Source organism: Eublepharis macularius, chromosome 14 (genome assembly GCF_028583425.1).
Source record: "Eublepharis macularius isolate TG4126 chromosome 14, MPM_Emac_v1.0, whole genome shotgun sequence".
In the NCBI taxonomy this organism is placed as follows: Eukaryota; Metazoa; Chordata; class Lepidosauria; order Squamata; family Eublepharidae; genus Eublepharis; species Eublepharis macularius.
Window position 1 is genome coordinate 38,233,147 of NC_072803.1, and position 26,340 is coordinate 38,259,486.

At 43.3% G+C, this 26,340-nt stretch overlaps 1 protein-coding gene across 1 annotated transcript in view; it reads left to right on the forward strand.

The window, feature by feature from the left end:
* Positions 1-26,340, forward strand: part of SLC4A5 (solute carrier family 4 member 5) — a 76,868-nt gene that overhangs the window by 25,482 nt on the left and 25,046 nt on the right. The window contains exons 4-11 of the mRNA XM_054997482.1: positions 7,962-8,122; positions 9,754-9,906; positions 10,102-10,197; positions 14,193-14,248; positions 20,348-20,505; positions 21,480-21,567; positions 23,525-23,679; positions 24,517-24,672. Of these exons, the coding sequence (XP_054853457.1) occupies positions 7,962-8,122; positions 9,754-9,906; positions 10,102-10,197; positions 14,193-14,248; positions 20,348-20,505; positions 21,480-21,567; positions 23,525-23,679; positions 24,517-24,672 (1,023 nt within the window). The remainder of the gene's footprint in view (positions 1-7,961; positions 8,123-9,753; positions 9,907-10,101; positions 10,198-14,192; positions 14,249-20,347; positions 20,506-21,479; positions 21,568-23,524; positions 23,680-24,516; positions 24,673-26,340) is intronic.

Genomic DNA, 26,340 nt, shown 5'->3' on the forward strand with positions numbered 1-26,340 from the left:
TTTTCCTGAGGGGGGTGGACTTAGATACTATTTTTGAGCTCAGTTTAAGAACAAAAGGATTTGTGTGTGTTCATGCCATTTCTAAATGGGATCAATGCCATGAGGTCAAGCAGTTAATGAGATAGATTTTTATTAACTCCGGTGTCTATCCTGACACGTGCAAACTGGTATCCAGCTTGTGCCAAATAATGACCTTGTCTAATGTACTCTTGCTGCTGCAAGGGAGTAGGGAAGGACCATAGCTAAGTGTTCCCAACATTCAAGAGATCTCTTTGTCTACAATCATACACTGAAAGTGGGGTAGCCGGGAAGCAATTTGGGATAGCTAGAAAAAGTTCTCTCTATCCACTTTTCCCAAGCCATGCTTAATTCCATAAACATCACAGGGATCTATAAAATGCATGGTAAAAGACACACACACACACACCCCAGCACCAAAGTACTTGGAAGAATCCAATCAAGCTGATTGGCAAGAGATTTGGGCCAGAATAAAGGAAATAATTTTTCACAGTATGCATAATTAACTTGTGGAACTCACTACCACAAGATATGGTGATGGTCACTAGCTTAGATGGCTTTAACAGTGGTTAGACACATATATGACCTGCTGCCCCTTCCCCCATGGCTATTACCCATAATGGCTGAATAGACCTTCGTAGTTGGAGGCTTGGGATATCTTTGAGTGCTTTAATCTGATGCAGCTGGGCTCTTCTTAAGTCTTTCACTTCACCTGGCAGAGTACCCCTGTATCTTTGCAGCTAGGTAATAAGAAGAGCCCTGATGGATCAGACTAGTGGTCCATTTAATCCAGCATACTGTGTCACAAAGTGGCCGTCCAGTTTCCCTGAAGGGTCTACAAACATAGCATCAAGATCCAGGCCCTTTCCTGATCTTGCCTCCTCGCCCTGCGTTTCTGAATATGGAGGTTCCCTTTACTCACCATGACTCATAGCCATTGACACACCTCTATCCACCCTGAATCTATCTAAGCTACTTTTAAAGCCCATCTGTGCTCTGGGCCATCGCTAAATCAGCTGGCAGTAAATTCTACAACACTTCTGACATGGGAAACGGGGAAGGTTTTAGGAGATGCATTTCTAGTTATAGTTGGACTCAATGGGCATCCCAAGAAGCTGAGTTTTACCTCTCGTTCACTAACTGGTAGTATTTTTTCTCTTTGTCAAAGTAGGCTTATAAAAAAAATTGCTTCTGAACATGTGCAGAGTTTTCTTCCCTCACCAGTTTGTTTTCAGGGGAGAGGCACTGGAATTAGTTATGCATTGATTTATTCCCCTGAAAAAACCCTAACCATGGGAATTCCTGTGCCCACAAGGGCATCCATTCATTTCTAATTTCCTCTGTGTTATTTTTAATATGAGTTCAAACCTACTGAACTTGCCAGTTTAGGATTTCCCCTCTCCTGGAGTAGGCATTCTTAGCCATAGGGTGCCTGCCGCATGGTTGGCACCTGCAAATGAACTCTTGGCAGGTCAAAACAAGAGCTTTCATCCTTGAAATCAAGGTATAAAGAAAGATGGAAGGGCTCCCTTTTTACGGGATGTGTAGAAGACAGAATTTCACCAGGAACAGCTTTTCTAACCCGCCATCACAATGTACCCACCCAAATTCTGAGCTATGGATTTGAAACCACGTCTTTGTGGCTTAGTTCAATATCCTGCCCACTGCCATATACTGATTGTCCCGCAAGATGATTAAAGATGGTTCTGTTTTGTATCATGACGGAGATCTATCCTTGCAGCACTATTTCTGCACCTCCAGAAGGGAACTGACAAAGGGAACTGTTTAGGAATAAGCATTCCTCAATCAAGCAACTTGAAGCTCAACACACTTTCTCCATGGAGTCAAAAAGAAATAATGGTGCTTTCTCTTTGCCCTACACTAAAACATCCCTTCAAATGCCATTCTGAAGGTCCTTTCTCTCACTGCACAGTTAAAACTGTTTCTTTGAGTGAAGAAACTGCTAAACCAGCGCACCGGGGGAGAAAGAAGGGGAAAGAAACTCAGCAAAGGTCAATGGCCTCCAGTTTGGAGTGTCTGGATGACGCTGTATTTCTATTATTTTCTCTTTAAAATAAATGGATTTTCATCTTAAGGCATGCATACCAAAGAACTTAGGTTCATTTAATAATTTATAATAGTTTTCTGGCTTTCCGCAAACTGTATTATTGAATTATCAGATGCTCCACTAATGAGTTAGGGACCAGAGACTTCACCCATAGACTTCACCACTACATTGTGTTTTATGTTCTGTTTCAGCATTTCTTCAACTCTGTATTGGATTCTTGCTAATGTTATGTCTTTGTAAACTTGTGTTTATTTACCCTACGGCATTGTTTATGAAATTGTTCTTGATACTGACTGTACTAATCTCGCACTGTGTAAGCCGCCTTGAGTCTCAGTGAGAAAGGTGGGCGACAGACAGACAGACAGACAGGTTGGTTGGCTGGTTGTGTAGAGAAGAAGTGGGCATATTGCAGCCTGGGCCAACAACTAACCAGTAGGAGCATGCCACCCAGCCCTCAAGCTGCTTCAGAATACATCAGGCACATTGACTAGTGGGCCAGCAGCCTTGATAAATTGTTAAAGAGCCAAGAGCTATTAAAAGCAGCTGAGTGTGAAAGAATGTCCCATCTGGGTCTCAACCTGCTTGTAAGAGCTGTAAGTTAAATACCATCACTTCAGGCATCCATCACTGGCTAGTGTCCAACTCTGAGCTGTCTAAAGCAGATGGAGACCTTGATATGGCCCTCCAAAAATCACCTACATCTGGAGCAGACCAGTAACTTGGCAACAAACAAATTGCTTCAGGAATGAAGACCAGATGTTATCTGAAACCAGGAGGGTGACGGCCTCCTGCCCTGCCTTAGTGGTTATAACCTTGCTAGTAATTGGGGAAGGGGGGCTAGACATTGCAGCCCAGTAATGTCGATTAGTTGGACATACACCAAAATGTTGAGGTGCCAAACTGATTTCTGCCAGGCTTCCTGAGGCAGACATACCTGGGAGCAATCCAGAAGCAGACATGCAACCCCATCTTCCATTTTCTAAGGTGAGTACTTGCAGTACGATGAGAATATGGGAACCTCCATACAAGTACCAAATATATACAGGAACTGAGGCTTGCTTGGATGCTGTTGCCAGGGACAGCAAGATTTGTATCTATGGCTGTTCTACTGCTGACCAACATGGCTAGCCACCTGAAACTGTTGGAAGGGAACCATACATAGGTTTGCCAATTCTGGGTTGGGGAATTCCTAGAGATCTGAGGGTGGAACCTTGGGAAGGCAGAGTTTGGTGAGGGGAAGGACTTCAATGAGATATTGTGGGGGGGGGGGTAGTGTGGCCTCCCACCCAGTCTTTGCCATCACTTAATTATCCTTAATCCTCCATCCCCATTGGATGTTTGGTTAGGGCAGGGTAATGTGGGTCTGTTGTCAAGAGATGGTCATCAATCAGTATATTTTTATTTATAGTTTTAAATAAGATTTTATCCATGGTTGTTATCCACTCTGAGCCCATGCAAGCAGGGAGAGTGGAATATAAGATCAATCAACCAACCAACCAATCAATCAATTAATCAATAATGCCATAGAGTCCACCCTACAAAGAAGCCATTTTCTCCAGGGGAACCGATCTCTGTAGAATGGAGATCTGTGGTAAATCTAGGACATCTCCAAGCCCCATCTGGAGGCTGGCAACAGCCCTACCACAGCAGGTGCTTCTAGTGTAGTTGGTGCCTCTCAAGTGCAAGAGGAAGAGCTTGATATATGGATGCTGTACAGTTCTTGTCCCAGTTTGACAAGTTCCTCTAAAGCCACAGCTAGGATTGCCAAGTCCCCCACCCCCACTCCTTGGTGGGAGATCTGGAGCCCAGTTCCTACTTTGTGCTTTTCCTTTTCTTCCTGTGTGATAATGTCACTTCCTGGAAGCAATATCATCACGTGGGTCACAGGCCGCCCTGGAAGTGCTCCTGTGCTCCCTGGGGGGATGAATTGGGCCCCATTTCAGCCTGATTTGGGTCCAAATTGGACCAAATCAGGCCACTGCAGAGCAGCCCAATTTGCCCTGATTCCAGCCTGATTTGGCCCGAATTTGAGCTGTGTCCGAATCGGCCTGAATCCAGCCACTACAGACCATGTTTCCCCCATTCCCCACCCCCGCTGGCCAGGTAAACGAGGGGCGGGGTGTGTGGAGGGTGGAGTGGGGGATCCCCTGCCCCCAGCGGAGGACTGGCATCCCTAGCCACAGCAGAATGTAGGAGAGGAAGGCTTCCTTCCTTCTCTAATAGTCTCAGTTAATTGTGTGGCAGTTCTGGTGAAATAAGTAGAAAGGAATGGGCATGAGGGGGTTGCAAAAGAGCAGGAAAGGGGGTGCATTCTGAATCCCTTAAAACTCAGGTGTGAGGTATACCTGCTACTTGAGGTGAGGACATGGCTGAGAAAAAGGCAGTCTGTACCCCTTTAAGGTGCCATGGCTTATTGAGCTGCAAGAGAAAAATGAAAGAGTTTCTGTTATAAGACATTTTGTGCTCTGGAGTGAGGAGGACTCCCAAATGATAACCCGGTGGCAGTGCTGTTGTGGAGAGGACTGTGAAGGGGAGCTGCCATCTTCTTAGGCTTGTATTCAAGAAGACACTGACTGTTTTCTGTTGTATCCTGAGAGAATTGAGATGATGAATGATTGACAAACCAGATCCTGGGACTTTTGTCAGGTTGTTTATCTTACAGTTTACAGGATGAAATCTTAGCAGTATGCCAGTTGGTAAAACCCTTGTCCTCATATATTCTTTGGGAAGAGAGGATAACAGGGCCCTCCTATATACACACTTACTTAATAATGTTTGTTTGTGTACATTTATGTATTTGTTTCTTTGAAGTAAAAAAATCCTTTCTAACATAAAAAACTAAAATATTCCATTAAAAACTATTTCATTAAACTCTAAGAGCAGACTTCAAACCATTACAAAGCATAGCGGTAAGTAAGCTCAAATTCTGATGGAAATGTAAAAATAGTAAGAATTCTATGAGTTGGGAAAGGAGATATGTTACAGGTAGTTATTACTGAGGAAACTATTTGATAACATGACTGAGGGCCAAGCTACAAGTGACGAATGACACTTGAACAGCAAGTGTATTTCTCCCTGTTCACTTGCCCTCCACTCAATCCACTTGCCGTTCAAGTGTCATTCGTCATGTGTAGCTTGGCCCTCAGTACCACAACAGAGATGGTCCTGCTGTGAACAGCAGCCTCTTGCAAGTCATACATGCACTACACCCAAAGCAGAGCTTCCTGTGCAAAAATTAAATAAGAAAGGTAGAGATGTGACGGAAACTAAATAAGAAGAACCAATCTGAGAAATATGGTCTTGGCCAAACTGAGGGCCAAGCTACAAGTGACGAATGACACTTGAACAGCAAGTGGATTGAGTGGAGAGCAAGTGAACAGGGAGAAATACACTTGCCGTTCAAGTGTCATTCGTCACTTGTAGCTTCGCCCTTAGAGACATTCAAGAGCAGACTTTAGGTATGGCAAAGGGGTCAACTCACTGTCATGTTTAGGAATAAAGTGTATATGTAATCATCTATCAATTATGTATTGCCTTTTTACTGGCATGTTTATTGATTTTTTTAAAATTTATTCTTCTAGATTGGTTTGTTTTATTATTTTTGTGTGATTTGTTTCAGCTGTTTGGTTTATTATCTAGACTGGTTTTGCTTTATTGTTTTAGTTGTGAGATGTGTCAAGCTGGACTGGAGAGGAGGAAGCATGCAAATTTCCTAAATAAACAAATTAATTTTAATCCAACCCTTCCTTGAAGGAGCTTGGGACAGTGGACATGGCTCTTCCTTCCCCATAACTGGGTGACAACAGTAAATATTTACTTCTATACCACTTTTCAGTAAAGGGATCCAAGATGGTTTACAATTTAAAAATTGAAGACGTTAAAAAGAAAAACAGTAAAAGAAATGTCTAGGTTCATTATTATCTTCTTAGAATTTGAGGGTATGATGCCCCTAGCTTGGGGATCTCTCTTCCCTACCCCACAGCACAAGCCATGAAGTGACCCTAATGGAGATGGGGTAACAGCTGCTGTAGCTAGGGTTGCCATGTAGCTGCTGGCAACAGGCAATTACCCACTGATGCCACTCATTGCCCACCATTGGTAAATTAAGTGGCAGGAGGAAAGGGGGGGAGCCAGCACGGCTCACACAGCAACTTCATTTCTGGCCAAAAACTAGAAATGATGGTGTCACTGTGATGCCGTTATTAAGTATTGAGCCTTGTGCTCATAGTGATTTCAGCTAGGCAGTGATTTCAGCTCATGCGAGTAACTTTATTGCAAATATGTACACGCTCCCGAAGAAGCCAAATATATACACTCCAAACGACGCCCCCTTTTAGTAACCCCCCAATGAGAACACAGGCAACTAGGATCCTTCATTTGCATGTGCTGACAAAAGGTAACATGTTTACAAGGCAGCAACTGGTTCATATCCCGGAGGAATGATTGGCTTCTGCTAACCCTATTTCTCAACAGGATTGTGGACCTCAGGAGCCCCGCTTTACTCAAAGCTAGCCCAATACATAACACCCGTAACCTCAAGTCCAGTTTTCAGCCAGAAATGATGCTTTCTGTGACATCACATGATACCATTGCCATCTCTCTGTCCCCCTGGCGCCCCTCCACTAGAGATGGGCACGAACCGCATTACGAACATCAAAAACCAGCCAACGAACCAGCAGTCGGGAGAGGCCCAGTTCGGGGCATTCAGGCTCGGTTCGGGAAGCCAGACACTCAGGCGCCAGCAATCTATTCCCCTGGCAACGGAGCCAGGGGAATGCCTGAGCTCTGTTTGCCCTCCTTCTGTCGCCCTGGAAACCTGAATGGAAGCCCAGCTTTCCTTGATCAGCAGGGCTCCCTTCCAACCACGGAGCAGCAAAGCAGTTACAAGTTGGGAGAAGACACCCAGGGGAGGGAGGAGGAAGGGGGTGTTCTGTAGCCATGGGCACTCCAATCTCATCCCTGCAAACCCTGATAGGCAGCTCTGACGGCCAAACACAGACCTCCTGTGTTGCTGAATGGGACCCATGCTTATAAATAGCCATGGGCTCCCAGGCTGGGTTTCACTTTCCGCTAGCAGTGGAGTGGGACAGAGCTCTTGCTTGCCACTTGCTAGCCTTTGGAGAGAGAGACTGAGAGAGTACAATTGTGCTTGGCTTTGGTGGATAGGAATCTATCTCCTCTGGTTCCAGGGCTGCTGCCTGGCTCTGGGGCCAAGCTCCAGCGCACCTCCGCTGTGGCCTCCATGATCCACGGTTCAGTTCGGGAACGGGAGATGTTCGTTGCTGTTCGGGAATTCAGGATCGTGGTCTGCACCAAACCACGATCCTCTGGTTTGGTAATTTTTTTTTGGTTTGTGCCCATGTCTACCCTCCACCACTCTTATAAGCCTCCCACCAGTTGCTAACAAAGGGCTGTTTTTCTCAGGCCCTTGGTGGTTCCTTCAGGAGCTGATAATAGCATATATCCTACTACTCCACTCAGGAGAAGAACCACTTAAGTTGGAGGAAGGCTTCAAACCTTGCAGAGCAAAATGGTAGGATACATGCTAGTATGAACTCCCTAGCCTGGGCTTTTCCCTTCTTGACTTCTCTATAAACAGCAAAAAGGAACAAGAATTAGCTATGCATGGCAGTGCCACAACTCTTCTTGCTCAAAAAAATGTGATTGATCTACAAAAAAAACTTGCTCTTAGACTATGTTGCCTTTTTTTTTGCAATTTAATCTCTCTCTTTCAAACACAGAGGCCAACCCACTTCTGAAGTACTACCTGGCCAGAATTTCAATATCCTACTCCCCTATAAGCTTTGGTGTGTGACTGTGCCATCTGTACATTTACGCTCAGCACCATTTATGGTGTCCTCTTTCTTTGTTCCAGGTGGATTAAATTTGAAGAGAAAGTGGAAGAAGGAGGAGAGAGATGGAGCAAGCCTCATGTGTCAACGTTATCTTTACATAGCCTGTTTGAGCTACGTACTTGCTTGCAGACGGGGACTGTGATGCTCGACCTAGATGGTTACTCCTTGCCCCAAATCATAGGTATTTCAGAACTGAGCCAGAATCTCCCTCACTGTAGCAGACCTGAAATAAATGGGGTACATGAATAGTGACTTCAACCACTACCAAGACAGCAGCCATCCCTGGTCTAGAGCACAAACACTGGATTGCATCAAGCATTCACAATGTTTGGGATGTAAGCCATAGAATGAAAGATGTATAAATTAAGAAACAAAACATCAAACAGCAGTTTCAAAACATTAGATATCCAAAAGGCAGATAGAAAGCAAAGATTCAACATGACTACTGCAGAGCAATCAGTTTAAGCTCCAATGAATTAAATGTTGGTCTATATGGGGGGAAGGGGTTGGAATAAGAAGATAGTATCTTGAACTGGGCCCAGAAACAATTGGAAGCCAGTGTAGACAAGTCAAGTGATATGATCCACACTACCCACTCCAGCCGGCATCATGGCTGCAGCATTCTGTACCAATTAACATTTCTGAACTCTTTTTAAGAGCAGCTCCATGTATAGGGCATTGCTGGAATCTAATCTAGATGTAACCAGGGCATGGCCTACAGTGGCAAGATCTTTTCTGCATAGGAAAGGTAACAGGAAAGGCCAGCTAATCAGTCAAATCTAGCAAAAGGCACACCTGGTCACCTCTGCTACCTATTTATCCAGCAGTAGGTCCACATCCAGCAGAATCCCCCAGTTTCTGATCTGCTCCTTCAAGTTAGGGTTGCCAGCACAAAGCTTGCAAACAGCAGGAGACTTACCCAGGTGGGGGGCTTTGCAGTGACATAATGACATCACTGGGGATGCACTGATGTCACTCCCTGTGCACCCAGAAGTGATGACAGTGCAACACAGGGGACACTCTATCACTTGGACAAAACTCTATGGTTTAATGATAGAGTTTTGCCCAAATGCTAGGCAGTCTTCTGCAATGCCCTGACATCACTTCCAGGCACATGGGGAGTGACATCAACATGTTGGGATGCTGCCCTCTTATTTTCCCACCAATGAGCAATGGCAGGATGCACCCACTGGTAGCCAGGACCCCCCCCCCCCACACACACACACATATATACCAGTAGGAACCGAGGAGCCCTGCTTCAAGAGAAATGGAACTCTTTCCAGAACAGGAGACGCTTCAAATCCTTCCACCCTCCAGTAGCATGTCCATCTTGTTGGGAATAAGCTTCAGTTTGTTAATGGGTAAATGCCTGGATGTATTAATTCTAGTTTTAGGGTTGGTACATACATGCATCTCTCTAGATTATTCTCTACTTAATAACTGACAGCTGATGTGTAAGCGGATGCCACTTATAAACATTGTGGTTGACATTCTAAGATTGCCCCTTCACATGTTGTTGTATTGCTAAGCAATGAAAATGCTTCAATGAATCAGCTCTCAGTTCTAGGCCTAGACATGGAGTTGCCTCACACCTTTATGGACATCTCAATAAACCAGCTGTTTGGGCAAGCAAGTGTAGCATTCTTTGAAACACAACTTCTTCTTGGCTTGTGCAATAATCATTTGTGCAATGCTCTAGAGGGAAAGTGGCAATTTGAAAATATTCTTTTAAGGGAAATAGTGATTGCGTAGATTTAGTTTTTACACATCAGCCACCTTTCTATTTTTTTATTTGTAATTTCATTTTCTCAGATGATATCATTGAAAAGCAAATAGAAGATGGCTTGCTAAAACCTGAACTACGGGAAAAAATAAGTTATGTACTCTTGAGAAAGCACCGTCACCAGACCAAGAAACCTATTCACCGATCATTGGCAGATATTGGCAAATCTGTCTCAAACACAAGTGAGTAGCTACCACTCTAACAGTGCAATCCTAAGAAGAGTTACTCTCGTCTAAGGCCATTGATTTCAATGAGCTTAGATTGGAATAATTCTCTTTAGGATTGCACTCTAAGTCATGATGACTACTCACCAAGTCTCCAACATTGTTATATAACGGATGGATTTCTTTCCAATCTTCTTTCCTTCTGGTTCGCAGATCGTAGCCCTATCCGAAGTCCTGCTGCAGGGGCCAGCTTTCACCGGTCTACTGAAGATCTCAGGATGCGACAGAGTGCTAGTTATGGACGATTGCGTGAGTTTTACATCGATCTCTCCTTTCATAGAGAAGCAGAATAAAAATCAATAGGCAAGGAATAATTTATTATGGCAACCCAAAGACTAGAAGAAGGCACATATCCCATTATTTAACATTTACACAGAGTTGTATTTATGGGGGGAAATGATTTCTGATGCCAAGCTGGGGTCGGAGTTGGCATGGCTTACCCTGATCTCTCTGGGCCTCAAGGGCAGTCCGCAGATCTAAATTCAAGTGATGAGAATATGGTGGGGTGGGTGAATATGGGCTGTGTGGAATCCACACTAGCAATTTAGTCTATAATAAATATGATTCATTCATTCTGTTTTTATGGAGAATTCATCGCATATCATTGTTTTCTGTGATGTTTTCCCATCTTTCTTTAGACCTGATTTCATGGTGATTTTATGCTTACTTGAAACACAGCTGCGGCACCAGCAGTGCCCTCCTCCAAACCCTATTCATGAAGTTGTTTTGTCCCTAGAGTTGCCAACCTTTATGTTGGACTAGAGATCTCTCAGACTTACAATGGATTTCGAGATGTCAGAGATTAGTTCCCCTGGAGAAAATGGTTGCTTTGGAGCGTGGACTGTATGCCTGTGGTCCCTCTTTTCTCCAAACCCTGACCTCCCCAGGTTCCATGCTCAAATATCCATGATCATCCCAACCCACCTCTCCCCCTAGGACAGGATTTCAGGGGGCATTTTGGGATGCCACAAGAGGAAGTAGGTAGGAAAATCGCCCTTCATGGGCAGCAGCCCTTGCAACCATGGAAACTGGAGTCTGGATCCAGGACCACGACTGGATTAACAACCTGCTACTGAGGCTTCCTCTGGCTAGGATCCCATTAAATGTACCTCCTTCTGTTTCTTTTGGTTTAACTATTATTTCCTTAATTAGTTCTTGCTGTAGCGGCAGGTGCTAATAACTAGTTTCTCTTTGCAGCCAAAGTGATTGCTCATTAATTCCTTTTTCTTATATAGTCGCAATTTCATACTAACAGAAGTACAACAATAATAAAGAAAATTAATGAGCATTCATTCACAACCACAAAAAATATTCATATACTATTTAAGGATTCAGGCCACTGCAAGTGACCAGGAAGCAATTAATTAAACTGAAAAATAGGAGGTAGTGAGCTGACAGGGAAGGGTGAAAAGTAAGTGGACAATTACAGAGATGTTTGCAACTTATGCATAGGTAAATTTAAGCCCCTCCCCCAAGGTAACGAGAACTGACAATTAAGGAATGATACAGGAGAATGCTACAGCTACCAGCAAGTGCACAGAAAAGTAGCTTATTAGGCAAATTGCAAAGACAACAGAACAACACATTGCTGCATACGGCTTACTTCTGAGTAAACATCCAGTATGGTTTTTCTTATGAGAATTGGCATTGCTGTATTTTATAGTGACTGTAGCATTAAATTAAGTGCCATGTGGCTGGCTGTTGGAAAGGAATGATTAAGCAGCATAAAATTATCCTAGTGTGGAAACCGCCAAGATGGAATATTGGCAGGCTGTAAATAAATCTGGGTTGATTTGAGGTTCAATCATATTCATACAATCCGTTCACTCCAGGGCTGCTTTCATATCAGGACTCATTTGCATTGTTGCCTTTTTGGTACTCTGCTGCACATGGAATTGAACTTATATTTCTGTATGGCACTTGATTAACTTAGGAAGGCAAATTATGGCAGCTATTTGCTGATGTTCCATGTCGGTGGAAATAACTGCAATGGACCCTTTCACAAGTACACTTACTTATATGATGAGAACATCAATCTAATACAAAAATGCTGGCAAAGAACTGCAGACTTCATAAAACAAATGCACACATTTACCTTAAGACTTTTGGTGGTGATGTCGTTACCATGGTCGAATCCACATTACTCATTCTAAGTCGCATGTTCCCCGCATTCCCCACGCAATCCCGAGTGCCGGTCACATTACCTCATTAAACAGACGCATTTCATTCGCATTTCTCCTGAATATGTGGTCACAGGTTTTCAACGGGAGTTTCACAGTGGCCGTGAACGGGCCAATGCGCAATTTATGCGTTTTTTTAACCCCCCCCCCTTCCTGTCTCTCCGGCCGTTCTGAGAGTTCCTATTGGCTGATTCAACTTGCAAGTGCTCCGTAGTCTGCAAAGACTGTTTTTGACTTCATAGCATTGGATTTATTGATTATGCTGTTTCTGAATCAAATCTGGTAGTTTGAAAAATCATTTTGGGGTGAATCCATTCTCAGAACGGACTCGCGAAACTTCCTTTTTAACTGTTTTTTATTTTTTTATTTTATATTACTGTAATATCGAAATTATGAAATATCGAAATAATGACACTCCAAGGAAGTGAAACTTCAGTAAAATTCAGGCACTGAACTGTCCTGCATAGGAAATGCCCACGAAAGCTTCCCACATGCTTCCAAATTTCCAAAAAAGAAATGGGAAAGAGCCATCAGTGCTGTCAGTGGGGGAAAGAGAGGCATCATTATCTTCAATGATGTTTCTTTATAAGGCAAGATCGAAATAACGGAAAAGTGTGCTCAAAATTTTTTTAAAAAAATGGGCGGGGAAAAAAGGTCCCGCCCAAAAAAGCGGTTTTTGAGCGGCCATGTGACCGGAGGGACACGCAAGAAAGATGGATTGGAAGCAGGGATGTGAACGAAGAGGAAAAAATCACGGATTGGAGGCAAACGGAAGATATCCGATAAACATGCGGGTAATGGGTGAATGTGGATTCGACCCATATTACAGAGGCAAATTCTGCTGTAATAAGCGCTAATGAGAAACTAGAAAGTCCATAAATGTTGGCTTGGCGTACCTCCCAGTCATCATTCATAGTCACCACCAATCTTTTCTCTGCCCCTGACTTCTCTGTGCTTGACACAGGGGTTGGAAGAGGGGCTGGAACCTTTGCCCTGGAGTATGGTGAAGGTAAGAAACATTAACAAGTCTCTTACTCTTCCTGTTTGCCAGCATGCTGGGGCTACAAACTAGAGGCTGATTTTGCAATCCCATTTTTCCCATTTCCAGGCAACATGTTGTGGATGGCCGTGTTGAGATGAAGCAGCTGTGGGATCCTATTCCTGTTTGTTCACTCCAAAATACATAAGCTATGAACAGGTTCCATGAATGCTACACATTTCACTATTGCAGTGTGTGCTTCCTCTTTTGCTAAAATTTTCATTTGTGCAAGGTCAATAATTTTCAATGCACAAATGGAAGTTTCAACAGAAGAGGAAGTGTGCTCCATAGCAGAGACTATCTAGTCCACACAGAATTCATTCATAGGATCCAAACCACATTCCTTCAAGGACTCTCCCTGAACATGCCTTCTCATTTTCTGAGGCTATCCAAGGATTACTTGCTCCGTATCCCCTCTTTGTCCACTTACTACAGGTGTTTTTAAAAAGGGTGTTTCCACTAATGGAATACCTTCCCTAGAGAAGTCTGCTCAGCTCCTTTCCACACCCAGATCTGCCTGATGTAAAATCTACTTATTTAGGATGGCATTTGCAGCAGTGTGATTGAGTAAAGACGGGGTTTTATGGTCATCTTGATGCTAACTTATCTGGGAATTTTATGTTAATTTCCAATTGTATCTTGTCCCGGTGTGTTTACCTATGTTTGTTTGCATTGTGTTTTTTTAATCGTAACTTGCATTGAGTAAGGGTTGAACTGATGGGCCCCAAAACTCATAAGATGCCACTTTATAGGCTGAGCAGGTCAACCAGGAACAGACAGCAGATGCTCATTATACAGGGAAGTTCCCTGGAAACAAGCCTCCCTTACCTAGCTGGCATGACCCACATAATATAAAATACCAAGCATTCTTAAACCAATGGGGACATTACAGGAGTAGTAGTAGTGGGTTTTATGGAAAAAATGCATGGAGAGTCTTCCCTCCCCCATAGCCCTGAGTTTCCCCACCCCTGTTATAAGCAAAACACTTCTCACATTGGATGTATATACGTATTTTACCCCTTTAGGCCATGCCCAAAGCAGAAGCATGAATGACATCACGGATACTCCAAGCACAGATCAGGTAGGAAGTCCCTGGCGGTCCCTTTATGAGAACCAAGCTTTGCTTTGAAGTGTCGTAATTGGTTTCTCAAGCTTACACAGAACGTGAACCCACTGTCATACTCATCCATGTTTCCTGTTTGTTACAAGCACTTCTGCAGACAAAACCCACTGTACAATGTGTTCCAAAAATCTAATGGAGGCTGACCAACTCCCTGTTGTATGTGTAATCAACTATTCAGGGTTTCAGTGGTTTTTGTGTATCATAGGAAAACCATGTGTCTTCTGAAAAATCATGCCCATACAATCAGGTGCAATGTCAGGATATTTGCTCACAAGTTGACAGTTCTCTAGGAAGTACTGTTCAATGGGAGGTGGCATAGCTATTGGCTTGGCAAAATGAATACATACTTTGGTGAATATGAACTCAAATGGCATCCATCCCAGAGGTCATATCTGCTTTTGTTTTGAGCTTAAAAGGATGCGTGTGCACATATAGGAGTTACTATGAATGGAACTGAGATCAGAGTAGAACACAGTTATGTACATTATACTTTACAGAAGGTCACTCTAGACATTACTTCTTTTACGAGTTCTCCACAGAGTCAGCCTGTGCTCTGGACAAACACACATCACCTGGAGGATTGGCTTCTATTAAAAAAAAAAAACAGCATTCAAATGGGCTCAGAAAACTGCCACCAGGGGAGGGAAAGCTCCTCCCTTTGTCCCAAGCTTCCCCCCGCCCATGTCTTCTGCTCCGCGTGGAGGTGTAGTGTGCACGTGCAGCAATAGAAAAGGGAAAACTCTCCTTCCCTGCACTGTTTTTGCACTGGGAGGAAAAGCTTGGAAGGAAGGCAGGAGCTCTCCCTCTCTGGCAGCAGCTTTCTGAGCCCATTTACACTCTCACTTTTTTTTTATAGAAGCCCATCTCCTGAGCTGATGTGTGTCTGTGTGGAGCGCAGGTTGTTTCCATGAAGACCTCATTAAAGAAGTAATGTGTAGAGTGACCCAGAGTTACTTGAAAAATGCCTGCTCCCAGGAGCTTGCCAAGTAAATTTAGATTGTGGGAGATGATATGAAGAGGGAAAATGTTATCATAAACAAGAATGAATGCAAGCAAATTAAGATACTCTGGGCTTTTGTAAAAATGGGCACTGACTAGAACATGCTAGCTTAAATAAGCCTTGAGTTGCTGGTGGCTATTAGGTATAAACTGCCTAATTCATTTTTAACTCATTCTACTTCAAAAGAGCTCAGAGCAGCAAACGTGGTTCTCCTTCCTAACAACCCTGTGATGTAAATTAGGTTGAAAGAGAGCAACTTGCCCCAGCCACCGCCTCCCCCCCATTGTTTGCTAAGGAAACAGACAGCAGGAGGTAGAGCGATAGATGTAGAAGGAGTGTATCATGGGAATAGTTATGCTTGCTCTTTTTTTGCACAGTCTTTTAGCATGTATCTTATTTTAAATGCACAGGTAAAAGAGAATGATTTCTGCTTCATCAGCAAGGAAAAAAATTGAAAAATTCAGTTAGGCAGCTGCAGAAGACACAAGGGCTGTGCAAGAGGAGGGGGATTCACACAGCACCCCAAGCTCAGCTGTTTCCACATGGAAGTTTCCCTCCACTTTGGTTTCCCCACTGGAGTGCTTGGGGGAGGGGGCATGCACACAATGTCATTCTTTAATTGTGCTCAAATAGTCCTTTACCTGTCCCTCAAATACTCTTTCCCAAACTGCTTTGCTCCAGTCTTTTTTGAGAAGAGCACAGTCCAAGAGAATTCTCATGCCATCTGAAAAGGAATGTGTGCCTCTTCAAAGGCCCTGCCCAAACTGGTGCCATTTTCCTGTCACTGGGCCCTCGTGGTCACCATTTTCCCTACCATACCCCTGGAGGATTTGTTAAGGGCTTTTAAAAAATCAGTAATTGCTATAGTGTATTGCAGTGATGGCGAACCTTTTTGAGTCCGAGTGCCCAAACTGCAACACAAAACCAACTTATTTATTTCAAAGTGCCAGCACTGCAATTAAACCTGAATACTGAGGTTTTAGTTAAGAAAAAAACAACTCATACAGTTGTCCCAACTACTTAACATCTCTGAGCAGAACTACAAGTGACAAAAGGCACAGGTTGGACACTTGTCAGCTTCCTTCAAGTTTTGATGGGAAATGTAGGCAGCTTGGTGGAATGCTGGACAAGTGACAGTTGAAAAGTCCATTGGCAGCAGTCAGAGAGCCAAGCTGCAAGACTAGGATGTCTACATTTCCCATCAAAACTTGAGGGAAGCTGACAAGTGTCCAATCTGTGCCTTTTGTCACTTGTAGTTCCGCTCTCTCTCTCTCTCTCTCTCTCTCTCTCTCTCTCTCTCTCTCTCTCAAGAGCCACGACTGAAAGTAAAGCAAGTTAAATCAAAGCAGTTTGCCCGTCTTTAGACTAGCAGCCCTGCTTGCAAGCACTCTCTCTCTCTCTCTCTCTCTCTCTCTGACACACACACACACACACACACACTCAAGAGCCACGACTGAAAGTAAAGCAAGTTAAATCAAAGCAGTTTGCCCTTCTTTAGACCAGCAGCCCTGCTTGCAAGCACTCTCTTTCTCTCTCTCACTCGCTCAAGAGTCACGACTGAAAGTAAAGCAAGTTAGATCAAAGCAGCTTACTCTTCTTTAGAAAGCCAGCCCCAGCAGCCTCGCTGCTGCCTCCGCTTCCTGCTGCTAAAGAGACAGGCAGCAGGGAGGCAGCCTTGAGGAAAAGGGATCACGTGGGCAGGGCCAAAACCCATGTGATCTCTGCTCAGAGCTACTGGAACGCCGTTGCAGGCGTTTCCCCTCCAAATGAACCCTGGACCTAGTGATCGGCGACTTGGCTCACGTGCCCACAGAAAGGGCTCTGTGTGCCAGCTGTGGCACGCATTCCATAGGTTCGCCATCACTGGTGTATCGTATAGTGGTTAGAGAGTCAGGCTAGGATCTCAGAGACTCGGGTTCAAAACCCTGCTCTGCCACAGAAGCTTACTTGGTGACCTTGGCCCAGTCACACACCCTCAGCCTAACCTACCTCACAGGGTTGTTGTGAGGATAAATGGAAGTGTGAAGAATGATGTGAGCGACTTTGGGCCCGCATTGGGGAGACAGGCAGGGTATAAATGATGTTGTTGTTGTTGTTGTTGTTGTTGATGATGATGATAGGAAAGAAGAATGCAACAGTAGTCCCCATTGTCATTGGGGCACTTGGAACCATCTCGAAAAACTTTGCAATTCATATGGGAAAAGTGCAGCTTTCTGACATAACACCTACAGAACTGCAAAAGATGGCACTGCTTGGAACAGCGTACATATTACACTGATATCTGGTTAATACTTAGGTCTCCAGTGGAAACTTGTATCAGCCAATCAATAATAACATGTGACCTCTGATTATTGTTGATTGTGTTTTGGATGATGATGATGATGATGATGATGATGATAGCAGCAATTACTGGTTTTTTTAAAGCTTTCATAAAGCCCTCCACCTGTGTGTTGGGGGGAAATGCAGGAAAATGGCGGGTGCAACAGGCTGACGGAGGACAGTCTTGTGTGGAAGCTGCATTGCCAATGTACTCTGCACTGCATTTGCCACAACAAAGAAAGCAATGTGGAGAGTCCTGGCCATGCGGAAGCAGTCTCTCACCTCATATTTGAATCCAAGTGTAACACTTTGAAAAGTGGCCATGGGGAGGGTTAACTCTGAGGTATGCAAAGTATTTCATTCCCAAAGAACCCAGGTTTTAATCAGCCTAGTAGGGTCACTACAAAGGGACTTTTACACGGCGTTTTCCATGAAGCTTAGAGGTTGCTCTTAACTCCTGCTCTCTACTTATTCTTAAAGCTTTATTGGCTTTTTTTCTAGCATGGATTTAAAAAGATTAGAAGAAAGGGGGTGGCTTGGCTAGCAGGAGGGGAGCTCTTCCCCTAACTCACGTGCCTCTCCTTCTGCCAGCATATAGATTATAATAAAGCCCAGCCTGGAGTTTACTGAAGCTTTTTTAGGCTAATAATGAAACAGCCGCAGAGGCCAAGAGACAGAGGGATAGATTTATTAAATGAGACATCCATCCTCCATTGTCTGGTGCTTTTGCTCTGCAGAAATTGTCAGAAACATAGTTGGGGGGGGGAGTAATGGCAAAATCTTAGTAGAGTGGCCAAATGCAAAGGAGGACAATTGTGCAGCTGAGGTAGTACTTGACCTGCAAAGGTGACGAATTATCTCTTCTACACAGCCAATAAAATAAAGAGCTCTGTCCTCCTCATCTGGTTGCCCTATGTCATATGAGCTGTGCGATTTATTAAACAATTTCCCATGGGATCAAGCCCCCCAAGTGATTAAGAACTGTTGTAGCACAGTGATGAAGAATATGAGATGGAAATTCCTGATTTAAATCTTTTCTCAGCTATATACTCACTGGGTGGCCTTATGCAAGCTACCGTGTCACAAATTCATTGCCCCATCTATAATATGGGTGTAACAATAATTATACTGGCCAAACATAGAGGGTAATTGTAAGGAGAACTAAGATCATGTATGTGGAGCACTGAGAGAGAATGCTATAGAAATATTCTACCACTACCTGTGGAGGCTTACGGAAAGGCTTCCAGAAAGGCTGCAGTGAGTAAGTATGTCGGGTTCTAGCCTTCTAAATTACTTCTGTAGTCTTGGGGCACAACCCACTTGAAAGTTCTCCACTGAAATGAATGACAGCTCTGTCACATGGGAGAACTTTCCTGTGGATTGGGTTCTCGATCACTAAAGTGGATTTAGGGGCATCTAACCCTGGATTGTTTTAGTGTTGTTTTGATACCTGTAGTGATTCCATACAGTTGACACTTCTGTAGGGCTGTATTATTCATACGGCTGACTACACTGAAGCCTAGGGGGCCTGCAGGGACTAGGGGTCCATCATTTTTTTTTTGCTGAGGCATACCCCTACATAAATTACAATGAATTGATTCTCTTATATAACCTCTATTAATAAGATAATTAACTGCTTCCTTATTGAAGTGAAACAAATTGTCTCTTATATTAAAAAGAATCCATTAATTATATATATTTTAATAAATAATAAAAGTTTTATTCACTTCAAAATATTACAGTATTGAACAATTATACCCCCCAAATGTGCTTTCCTATTCACGCAATGTTTTTTTTAAAATTGTCAATAGAACTCTTCAGGAGACCCTCAAAATGGATATGGGGCTATGTACTGCGGTCTAGTACCTGCCATACCAGGGTCAGGCTGTCAGCTGTAGTGGGGTGAAAGAAAGCCTAGGGGCCTGGCCATGGGTTAATACGACCTGGCACTTCTGGGCTTCAAAAATAAGAAAACTCACCTTCTGCCATATTAAAGGAGTCTAAATAAGCCTAAGCTTACGCGTAGTAAGGCTACTAAGAAGATTAAATAAAGTAAACAGAAGTAATGGATAATAAATAGATTCTAGAGGAGGTCATATTGACCATTGACCTTATATTTGGAGAGGCATGAAAGATGCAAACAGTAGGTAAATTTAGAGGGATGCTTGAGACTGAAAACTTTGAAGAAAAGGTAATCTTGGAAGTGTGAAATTTATGAAATTTGAAGAGATCTGAAGAAAATTGAATTCTCTTGTGAATTTCCATCAGAATTTCATAAAAAGAACTTGGCTTGGATCCAGCAAAGCACAAGTGGAAACATAAAACTGACTTTGTGCAGTTCCACTTGCACAAAATCTTGTGCAACACCTAGCACTTTCCTGTTTATATATTATAATGACCAGAAATTGTTTTCATGAGATCTTGTGGAAGCAAAATTGCAAGTGGGGGTGCAATGCGTCTGACTTTTCCTTGCATTTCTGCGAGCGCAATTGCTCTAGCACATGTGGAAATTTGGCACTGGATCCAACTCAATATCATGTAATCAACTTCTGCCAAATCCCTCAAGAGGTCCAGACATTCTGGTGTATGAGAGGAGTTGTCTTCATTCTGTCAAGGAAGCTGCTAAATGTTTAGTTCTCCTCTTTCCTGCTTAACACTATTTAAAGTGAAATGTTGAGGCGAAGCAAAAGAAGGGAGGAATTTCTGAGCTTCTGAGAAACAGATCTGTTTATTCACAGCTCAAAAATAAATTCATAAAGAAGATTCCCAAAGATTCTGAAGCCTCTAATGTACTAGTGGGAGAAGTGGACTTCCTGGACAAGCCATTTGTGGCGTTTGTGCGACTCATTCAGTCCACCATGTTAGGTGGTGTAACAGAAGTGCCTGTCCCAACTAGGTAAGTGGACTGTTAAAGAAAAGATGTGCGTTTTCCTCCAAGGCTGAATGAATGGGTGGCTAAGAACATGCTCTGCAGTACTGTCTCATCATATTTTTATCCCATAGGATCACAATTTGAACCCCATCCCATAAAACGATTGTCTCAGAAACAGGGGTTTTTTTCTGGGAAAAGAGGGGGCGGAACTCTCAAGAGGAAATGAGGAAGAAACGCATGGGATTCCTTGAAATCATATTATTTTCAAGCACTATTGCAGAGTATTTTCAAGAGGTGCCGGATCTCTGTTCCCCCGCGTTCCCCCTGAAAAAAAGCCCTGCTCAGAAATATTATTTATAGTAAATTCCCACATTATTTACAACTAATTCCCATAAGGAGGCACAGAAAATGTTAAACTTATGTTGTTCTTGATTTGGCTTGCTATCAAGCCCTCCCCCCCCCCGCAAAACCCCCAGATCTAGGCTGAGTAAAGATGTTTCATCCCATGACTAACTGGTGCCAGCGTATATTGCAAAAGCTGTCCCTCAGGAATTTGTTTCTACACCTACTAGAAACTATGTTTCTGATATAAAATTAAATCATAGATAATCGCTATATTTATGTAGCAAATACATAGTCCTATACTCCAGACAACAGTTGATTTTTTATGGCGTGATCATTGTTATACTGGCCAACCTATTGTATTTATAAAACTATTCTAAGAATACTTATAAATTAACTCCATTGAAGTCAGTTCCACACATAACAGCCACAATCCAGCAAATCAGATCTGAGTAATATACCTTTCTTGCTATTAGCCACTGAAAGGGAAGGCACTCTATCAGGTTCCTGGAATTTGCTCTCCTACAGGAAGAACGATCAGAGAAACCTTCTTTGTAGTAACATAGTCCTTTGATCTGTGGCTTGTACATTGAAAATCTTGCAATGGAAAATGCTTGCAAATGATTGTCAATGCAGGAGTTTGTTTCTTTCACCAGATTCCTGTTTATCCTCCTGGGTCCTTCAGGAAAATCAAAATCCTACAATGAAATTGGTAGAGCCATTGCCACCCTCATGGTAGATGATGTAAGTACATTTCACCTTGAGGTGCTTTCTCAGGGCCAAAAGATAACCATGCATTTACTTACTTGCGGTGAGGGGCATATCCTAGATCATGGGCAGAAAGATGGTAAACTTTGCACAAAATGTGAACCATCCTTTCCCATGGTTACGATTGCGTCATCCCCCTCCTTAAATATTTGTATCTGCTCACTCAAGGCATCTGATCCATTTGCATTTAATTACACAAGAGTTCAGCTGCGCTTTAAAGACTAACAACATTTATTTAGCATGAGCCTTCATCAAGATAATGTACTCCAAAGCAAGATTTAACAGGGACTTAACTCGCTGTGTCAATAGTAGTGGTGTGCATGAAAATATTTCCGTTTCAGTTAAAAATGCAGGGATTCTGAACCAACTATGTACTGTTATTCTTCTATTCCAGTTGGGGTGTTGCTGGCTTGGATCTAACCTGTTTGTTTTTTTCATTATCATGAGTTTTGGCCTGGTTCTTTGCAGTGAGGGCTTCCGGCACTTTGAGGCAGCTTTTGTTGCGCTTAAAGGCACCAAAATAGCACAGTCTTCCCTCTAAACCATCAATCCACCAAGTTATTCCTCAGTTACACTATATACACAACAATGGTGAGTGTTAGCAGGTGCGCACTATGGCAAGAAACTGGCTGGCAAAGGGGTAATAAGGTGCAGCAGCATTAAAAACAATCCTGCTTTAAGTTCACCTTTTACTTTTTTATCACACCAATAAATTATCACCTTTGGTGCCCTATTTCCTTGCACTTACTCCCAGGGAAGTGTCTTAGGAATCACAGCCTATGATTGAAGTTTTCCAGGGCTTGTATCAAGTATGATTCATTGAATAGACCACTTGCACCCATCCAGTGGTACATTTCCTCACAGTGACCTTCCAAGTGCCCTGATGTGGGTGGGCGAGACAGACCAGTGCCTGGATAGCTTTGCAAAACAAAACAAGATGCATCCCCCCTAAACAGGTATCAGTCCCGTGTTATTCAATAGTGTGCTTACTCCCAAGGAAATGTCTTCCAAATTGCAGCCTATGATTGAAGTCTGCACATTCCCCCTTCCAAATGTTTCCAAAGCTGATAGGCAGGGAGGGGAGAAGTCACTCCTTGGAAAAACTCAATTGGCAGGGAGACAATGCATTGCCCTGGGTAGTGAGTGATGGGGGCAGGCGGGAGAAGCACTCATGCGTATTATGCATATTCCCTCTTACCACCATCAGAGTTAATGATTAACATAAGGGTCTCTCCCTTTGGTATCTGATTGGAGAATGCTGTTAAGAAAAACAAGATGCTGCCATGCAAGCCCAGTGCCTGCTTGCTGCAAGGTACAAACAGAAATGAAACAAACTTTTTGGTGGGAGTGCACCATTATAACTTGGTTTCCCAGATTTGGTTCTAAAATCTGCTTTTACAAAATGAAACAGCTCATTTGTTTTGTTTTGTTTTGTTTTGTTTTGCACACCCCTGGTTAATAGCTCTCATACTCCAACTCTTATGCTTGTTAATTTGTTCCACTGTGTCATTTAATTTTGTTTCAGATGTTTATTCTACTCTGCTGTTGATAATGGGAAGCATCTCACACCTCTTCTAGGAGAACTTTCTCTTTTGTTCAGTTTTTACACCAGCCTCTCAGTTTATCCCTCCCCTTCTGCTGAGTATTTAATGGATGCACACTTCCATGCATTTGAGGAAATGAGCTCTGACTCAAGAAAGAAAGAAATGTTGTTAGTTTCCAAGGTGTTCCTGGACTCCTGTGTAATTTTGCTACAACAGACTCACATAGCTACCCTTCTGGAATTATTTGCCTTTAATGATATATATTTAGAATGGAAGGACAAGAAACAAGGATAATGGGTAGAAGACTTACTGGTCCGTTACTTTTCCTTTTCTCCTTTGTTCTGGGCTAATAATCTGCCCAAATAATTTTTCTCTTTTTAAACTTTCAGCTGTTCAGTGATGTTGCCTACAAAGCTAGAGACAGAGATGATCTGATAGCGGGAATTGATGAGTTTTTGGATGAGGTCATTGTTCTTCCGCCAGGAGAATGGGATCCAAACATCAGGATAGAACCACCCAAGAAAATCCCCTCTGCAGAGCAGAGGTAAGGGAGCTCAGCTTCATGCTGTCTGTGGTTACCTGATGTGACATAGTGAGGACACGAGCGTAGATAGCTTTAAAAGGGGATCAAACAGATTCATGGTGGGCTGTTCTTGGACTTTGATCCATAGTCAATAAAACAAACATATTTTGGTTTTAAACAGTCTAATTATAATCACTTTCTCCAAAGAAAATTTAAAATGTGCTTCAATGTGATCCTTACATCCCTAAATTTCTAAACAGTATACGATTGATGAGAGGTTGTAGCTCAGTGGTAGAACATCTTCTTGGTCTGCAGAATGTCCCAGGTTCAGTCCCCAGTATCTACTGTTAAAGGAAGCAGGTAGCAGGTGATGTGAAAAACCTAAGACCCTGGAGAGTCACTGCCAGTCTGAGCAGGCAATACTGATCTTGATGGACCAAAAGAGCTGATTCAGTATAAGACAGCATCATGGGTTCAAGTGATTGCAAAGAGGAAAAGAGATCAGGAAATAGGTCCAGTAGCACTTTAGAGATCAGCTTAGAGATCAGGAAATGTTTTATTAAACTGCCAATTACAATGAAGATATAGAAGGGACCACCCGCTCATAATTTCAAGCAGTGTCATTTTTTATTATTGTGAGTGGCCGGGAGGAAACGATTCAGTTCAGGGACTGGCTTTGCTGAGACAAGACATTAAAAGGACTGTAAAAAGAGACTGTAAGAGAGATACAACACTATATTAAGCATGGCACAAAACCACAGTTATAATTCCATTTCCAGCTCATTGTAGAAGAGCAATACCACAACAGCATGAAAGGAAGCAATCTAGGTTTATTAACACTCTCTACTATTTGTATAGAAAATCTGTGTTTTCACTGAGTGAACCAGGGCAGATGAATGGCACGGCCGGCGGAGCAGGAGGAGGCAGTGGTGGAGGGGGAGGTGGCAGTGGCAGTGAAGATGAAGAGATGCCAGCTGTGCATGAAATCGGGGAAGAGCTAATTTGGACTGGAAGGTGAGCAATTTCTCTTTCTACAACAAGCAGTATGGAAGACAGACGATCTGCAATCACACCAAAAGCAGGGACAGAAAGCAAGTCCCATTGAAAAAGCAACACAGACACAAAACTGATGGGTGTGGAGCATTTCTGCACCAATGATGTCAGACACCCTCCTGCCAAATCTCCCCACATCTCATACTGAAGTGCAGTTGAGGAAAAAATGAGCTTAGCAGACAGAATATTAGGGATACCACAAATTTCATGAATTCTGACAGTTGAACTTGCCTTGTTTGACTGTATCAGTCAAACATGAGCTGGGTCTGTTTGATTTGCTCTGTGTGTGTGTGTGTGTGTGTGTGTGTGTGTGTGTGTGTGTGTGTGTGTGTGTGTGTGTGTAAAACTGAACGTGTATGAAACTTCTGCCAATGAAATTAGCAGTCACTAATGTGGCTGAGACCACTGAGGAATACCTGGGTCACTATGCAGAGGCAGACAATGGCAAATAGACATGGGCAGAAATTGAAATACGAATCAAATTTCGTGACGAATCGAGCTGATTTGTGTATCGCGAAAACGCATTTTGTGGGGCCGCATTTTTCATGAAATCCACGATTTTTTGGGCCGATTCATTCAATTCGTGAATGCTTCATGATGCCAGATGGGCTGGTGCCAATCCATTGATTCCCTAGGCAACATAGGCCCAGAATGTCTGCAGATCTTTTGTTGCCGTGGAAACCCCAATCTTAGTCCACATAACCTTGATAGGTAGCCTTCTCTGCCAACTTGAGAGTTGAGCAATGCGGGTCAGCACAAGTTTACCTGGAAACTGTAGTCAGAGACTCCTTTCCCTCTGTTTCCCTTCTCCATTTTTAAGAACAAGATGGTGGAATGGCGGTGGCAGCAGCCTCAGCAGCTCCTTCTGCCACTGCTCGCTGCCTGCTAGCTTCAGCAACCCTTCCCTGACTCTACCTCCCATCCTCCTGCTGCTCTGACATGCCTTCCCACCCACCCCCACCTCCAAGCTCCCTGGAGTGGATCTGCTCTGCTCAACTTTTTATTTGAGAACTTGGAGGCGGGGGGAGGGCACATCAGAGCAGCAGGAGGACGGGAGGACAAGAAGGAAAAGTCAGCAAAGAGAACCTGAAGAAAGGAAAACCCAAGCAGTTCCACTCCGCTTGGCTTTTCTTCCAGCAGCAGCAGAGAGCAGGAGGCCAGGAGGAGGGGAGGGAAAAGTCAGCAAAGAGAACCTGAAGAGAGCTACTTGGAGGGTGGCTGGAGGACAGCCTGTTGAAGTCTTTCTGTGAATTTGGCATCTCTTGGTATGAAGGGGGCTGTTGTAGGGCCCCGGGATCTGACGAATTGTGAACCTAATGAATCGTTCCACGAAATAAGACAATTTTATGAAAATCTGTGGTTCTTGTTTTGTGGAATGCGACGAACCACAAAACTCAGGGTTTGTTTTTTCCCCGTTTTGTGCTCATCTCTAATGGCAAACCAACTCTGTTAGTCTCTTACCTTGAAAACCCCAGCAGGGATAACCATAAGTTGTCTGTGACATGACAGCACTTTAAACATATACATACACACATACAATGTTGCCAAAGACTGTTTAGATAAACACTGAGCAATCCATTGAAAAACTGTCTTCTTGTTTGTGACTGGCAAAGAGGATGTAAGGCAAAT